General features: G+C 45.3%; 1 protein-coding gene across 1 annotated transcript; it reads left to right on the forward strand.

The window, feature by feature from the left end:
- Positions 1-105: 105 nt before the first annotated feature.
- On the forward strand, positions 106-1,826 carry LYRM2 (LYR motif containing 2; the record flags this gene model as incomplete). Its single annotated transcript, XM_010085716.1, has 2 exons — positions 106-277; positions 1,746-1,826. Coding segments are annotated over 2 exons (253 nt in total), but the record flags the coding sequence as incomplete, so codon positions are not given.

Consider the following 1,826-nt stretch of genomic DNA (forward strand, 5'->3'; position numbering starts at 1 on the left):
TTGGTGCGTTCCTTTACAGGAAATGTAAACATCCTTTAGCAAAGGCAGTGGGGGTTTGTGGTGTTTGAATGTCCCTCAAAGCGAACACAGCCTCTGAGGGTACAGCTGGCAGCCTGGTTCCCTCTCTCCTTCCCAGTTCCTGAGGCGACAGCAGGTTCTTCAGTTGTACAGGAAGATCCTGCGGGCTATTCGGGAGGTCCCTGCCGAAGCAGATCGCTGCTATTTAAAGGACTGGGCCCGGGAGGAATTCAGAAGAAATAAGGATGCTACAGAAGAGGTGAGGATGGGGAATCCGCAGCCCCGAGCGCCCACCCTCAGGAATGATTTGGCGGTTCTGTGCCAAATAGTTTGTTCTGTAGGCGCCACTTCTAGACTGGTAAGAAGTCTCCTGTTAATTTTTCTTTATTATTAGTATTTATGTGAAGGAACAATTCAGCATCTCTACATAGTATCCTTCTCTGCTGGCAGTAGTAATGTTTCTTAGATTTCCAGATAGTAATCTGGAGCTAAAACCCAAACAAATCCAGCATCCTGGCCTGCATCAGCAGTAGTGTGGCCAGCAGGACTGGGGCAGGGATTGTCCCCCTGTACTCGGCACTGGTGAGGCTGCACCTTGAATCCTGGGGTCAGTTTTGGGCCCCTCACCACAAGGAGGATATTGAGGTGCTGGAGCAGGTCCAGAGGTCCAGAGAAGGGTAGCGAAGCTGGGGAAAGGTCTGGAGCACAGGTCTTAGGAGGAGCGGCTGAGGGAGCTGGGGGTGTTTAGAGAAGAGGAGGCTGAGAGGAGACCTTATCACTCTCTACAACTGCCTGAAAGGAGGGTGCAGTGAGGTGGGTGCTGGCCTCTTCTCTAAAGTAACAAGTGATAGGACAAGAGAAAATGGCCTCAAGTTGCACTAGGGAAGGTTTAGGCTGGATATTAGAAAAAATTTCTTCACTGAAAGAGTGATGAGGCATTGGAACAGGCTGCCCAGGGAAGTGGTGGAGTCACCATCCCTGGAGGGGGTCAAGAAACGTGTAGATGTGGTGCTTAGGGACATGGTTTAGTGAGTTAGGTGATGTGCGTTGATGGTTGGACTTGATCCTTGAGGTCTTTTCCAACCTTAATGATTCTATGATTTCTATGACTCAAGCTACAAATCAGAAAAATTTAATCTTTATTTTCAACTGTATTCAAGCTGAACTCATTCACATTGGGTGGTTGTGGATAGGAAGCACATATGAAATGCAGAAACCTTTATACTTCTTCCATGTCTCCCGTCCTCTGCTTTCTGGGTTTTTTCCTTTTTCTAACCAGTGCTCAAGGAATTGGTGGCTGAATTATGCAGGCAAAGCATTACAGTATTTAGATAGAAATAATGTTGAGAGAAATACCCACTTGTTCTGCAGAACATACATGGCTTCATAATGCCTGTGTGCAGGTGTCACTACCTGCTTGCAAAGGCAGTAGACCAAGAGGCATAAAGAAAACATTATTGGGAGTTTGAATCCAGTTGAAAACTGAGTTTTAAAGCAAAGATATAATTAGCTGCCAAACATATAATTAAGGAATTGGAGAAAATTAGTTCATTTATTCACCTGGTTTTTAACCATCTCAATGACTAAAAAGTGTTATTTCACACAAAGAAATAGATCACAGCAGTGCTGGTAAGAACTGTGTGTGCTATGGTGCATTGAAGGCCATGTGCCTGCATAAAACCCGTGCTGCACACAGACGTTCAGTTGATTCCATTTTTGTTTTACAGGATGCAATCAGAATGATGATTACTCAAGGCAACATGCAACTTCAGGAACTTCAACGAACACTTAAACTGGCAAAATCCTGA

This window comes from Pterocles gutturalis, unplaced genomic scaffold (assembly GCF_000699245.1).
Source record: "Pterocles gutturalis isolate BGI_N339 unplaced genomic scaffold, ASM69924v1 scaffold19600, whole genome shotgun sequence".
NCBI lineage: Eukaryota > Metazoa > Chordata > Aves > Pterocliformes > Pteroclidae > Pterocles > Pterocles gutturalis.